This window comes from Myotis davidii, unplaced genomic scaffold (assembly GCF_000327345.1).
Source record: "Myotis davidii unplaced genomic scaffold, ASM32734v1 scaffold875, whole genome shotgun sequence".
NCBI classification, from domain to species: domain Eukaryota; kingdom Metazoa; phylum Chordata; class Mammalia; order Chiroptera; family Vespertilionidae; genus Myotis; species Myotis davidii.
Window position 1 is genome coordinate 1,899,355 of NW_006286244.1, and position 2,939 is coordinate 1,902,293.

Sequence of the window (2,939 nt, forward strand, 5' to 3'; positions counted from 1 at the left end):
AAAATCAATAAAATATATTTTAAAAAATTGATGTCAGAGAGGAAGGGAGAAGGAGAGAGAGGAACATTAATGATGAGAAAGAGTCATGGATCGGCTGCCCCCTTCACGCCCTACACTGGGGATGGACCCTGCAACCCGGGCAGGTGCCCTGATGGGGAATTGAACCATGACCTTGTGGTTCATAGGTGGGTGCGCAACCACTGAGCCACGGCTGGCCGGGGGTCATGCTTTCTATATTTAGTTAACTAGCACTTGCGCTTGTGATTAAAAATAAGGTGCATGGTAAGAGGAGCTAGTTAATATAGGACTTGAGACTTGATTTTCAGTTCTACCGCTGACCTGCTAAATGAGTTTATCTAATTTATCTTTTTTTTTTTACTTTTTTATTTGTTACCACACTCATGGTATGGAAATACTGTCAATTAAATGGTCTTTATCCATCTGATGGATGTTATCAGAATAAAGAATTTCATAAAATATTTTGAGACATCATATTGTTGATAAAATCCTTAAATTTAAGTTCTCATTTTCCATTTTGAAAATGACCTGGGCCCCATCTTTATAAAAACAGATTGAGCCGTGGTCGGGTTTCTCAGTGGTTAGAGCAGCAACCTGTGACCAAAGGGTCTTGAGTTCAATTTCAGGTCAAGAGCACATACCTCCGTTGCACATCCCCAGCCCTGGTCGGAGGCAACCAATGAATGTCTGGCTGGCTGGCTGCCTCTCTCTCTTTCTTTCTCCCTCCCTTCCACTCTAAAAATCAATGGAAAAAACATCTTCAGGGGAGGATTTAAAAAAAAAAGACAGAATTGTTGAGATATATTTCCAAAATTATACCAGCAGGATTTGACACAAAAGGAAAAAAAAAAATGAAAGGGGAAAAGCAGTTGTTCTTGAAAATACGTTGTACTTTGGGGTTGTGGTTTGCTCTCACGTGGATATGGTGTTTTTGAATTGGGACAATCGTTAAGATTTTCATTTCCCATTTCCTTCTTAGAACAAGCTGCCTTTTTTATTGGCATCTTTACCTTCCTATGGATAGAAGGAAGCATCGCGCCGAAAAAGAACCCCAACTTCGTCTTGCTGCTGAAGGCGTTGCTGTTATCCAGCTACGGGAAGCTCTTGCTGATCCCGGCGGTCATCTGGGAACATGAGTACACACCGCTGTGCCTGCGGCTCATCAAACTGTTCGTCCTCACATCACATTTCCAGGCAATCAGAGGTACGTCTGTCTGCTCAGCTTTCCACCATATAAAAGCTTCTAGGCTTTGCCCGGCGGCCAGTGTGGCTCAGTGGTTGAGCTTTGACCGATGAACCAGGAGGTCACGGTTCGATTCCCTGTCAGGGCACAGGCCCGGGTTGTGGGCTCGATCCCCAGTAGGGGTTGTGCGGGCGGCAGCCAATCAATGATTCTCTTCACTGATGTTTCTATCTCTCTCTCCCTCTCCCTTCCTCTCTGGGATCACTAAAAATAGACGTTTTTAAAAAGCTAATAGCCTTTTATTTCTAGATCACAGTTTTTATATGACCTGTTAAACCCTGGAAATCTTTATAGAATGATGACAATGCCTACCATTTGTATAGTGCGTTCTACACAGCACGTATTCAGTACTTGTTCAATTTCACCACATGGTACATGTAGTTTTCAGAATGTTTTCCTATGCATGCCTCTGTCCTGTGGGGTTAGCAGGGCAGCCATTGGTATCTCCACTTTATGAATGACTTGCCCAGATTTGCACGGTCAGGCAGCTGTCGAGCAAGGACAACTCCTGCTCCACCAAAGGGACAGAGAAGCCACTCTGTGTGTCTTGTGAGAAGTGCTCTTTTAAATGAGCACTTTTTATCATAATGCTTGTCGTCGTGTCACCTGTAAAACCAAAAGTACCCATTTTTTCTGCGATTTCCTTGAAGACCTTAGAATCTGTATTTTCTTTTCCCTTTTAATATTAATGGGGACCTGTGTCTTTTTTTTTTTTTTAATATATTTTATTGATTTTTTACAGAGAGGAAGGGAGAGGGATAGAGAGTCAGAAACATCGATGAGAGAGAGACATCGATCAGCTGCCTCTTGCACATCTCCTACTGGGGATGTGCCCGCAACCCAGGTACATGCCCTTGACCGGAATCGAACCTGGGACCTTTCAGTCCGCAAGCCGACGCTCTATCCACTGAGCCAAACCGGTTTCGGCGGGATCTGTGTCTTGACTTCAGGAGTATTTTATTATGAGTCACTGCTTTGGTTCTCGCCAAAGGTTTGCAGCTGGGAAAGGGGGAGTAGGTAGCAGCATCAGTTAATAAGAACAAATAAGAGTTTTTCTAAAAACAGCTTCACCAAACGATCCCCATCACACCCCGTCATCGACATCTCGCGTCATAATGACAGCGTCACGTCATTCCACTCTGAAAACTCACCCGTGTCGTGTGCCTTTGCTTCTGCAGTGACGCTCAACACCCGCCGCAAGCTGTCCTTCTTGGCCATCGTGTGCGGGCTGCTGGCGGAGAGCGCCATGGTCCACTTCTTCCGGAGGATGGAGTGGGACATCGGAAGCGACTGCGTCGGCTACAAGTCGCAGGACTTCTGAGGAGGTACAGCACTCACACAGGCGTCCCTCGCCAGGCAGACAGATGTCACCGTGACTAAGGAGGCCCTTACGGGACCCCCCCCCGCAACACACACATCTGATCGCCTCCGGACCTGAGGGTGGGCCTCACAGGGCCCTTCACTGCTGTCATCCTCAGTGACATTCACATCTGAGCCCTGTCCTCACAATTTCCCTGACTCCGCGGTCCCATTCACTCCCGCAAGGACCTCAGACTCAGAAGTCAGTTGGTCCCAGCGACACCTTCCCCCACCCTTTCCAACCATCTGCTCCCTCCCTCCCACCCCCCGGGCCCAGGGCCCAGCCGGGCAGCAGCCCTGTGTCCCGGATCTTGTGGGG

General features: G+C 47.2%; 1 protein-coding gene across 2 annotated transcripts in view; it reads left to right on the plus strand.

Moving 5' to 3' along the window:
* ARV1 (ARV1 homolog, fatty acid homeostasis modulator) overlaps window positions 1-2,897 on the plus strand; it is a 5,402-nt gene extending 2,505 nt beyond the window's left edge. Inside the window, exons 4-5 of one of the 2 annotated variants that reach the window (XM_006757656.2) lie at window positions 998-1,222; window positions 2,440-2,896. In XM_006757656.2, coding sequence (XP_006757719.1) covers window positions 998-1,222; window positions 2,440-2,582 — 368 coding nt within the window. In that variant the 3' untranslated portion in view covers window positions 2,583-2,896. Of the gene's footprint in view, window positions 1-997; window positions 1,223-2,439 lie in introns of both variants that reach the window. The other variant, XM_015560014.1, reaches the window with a different exon arrangement.
* Window positions 2,898-2,939: the final 42 nt, after the last annotated feature.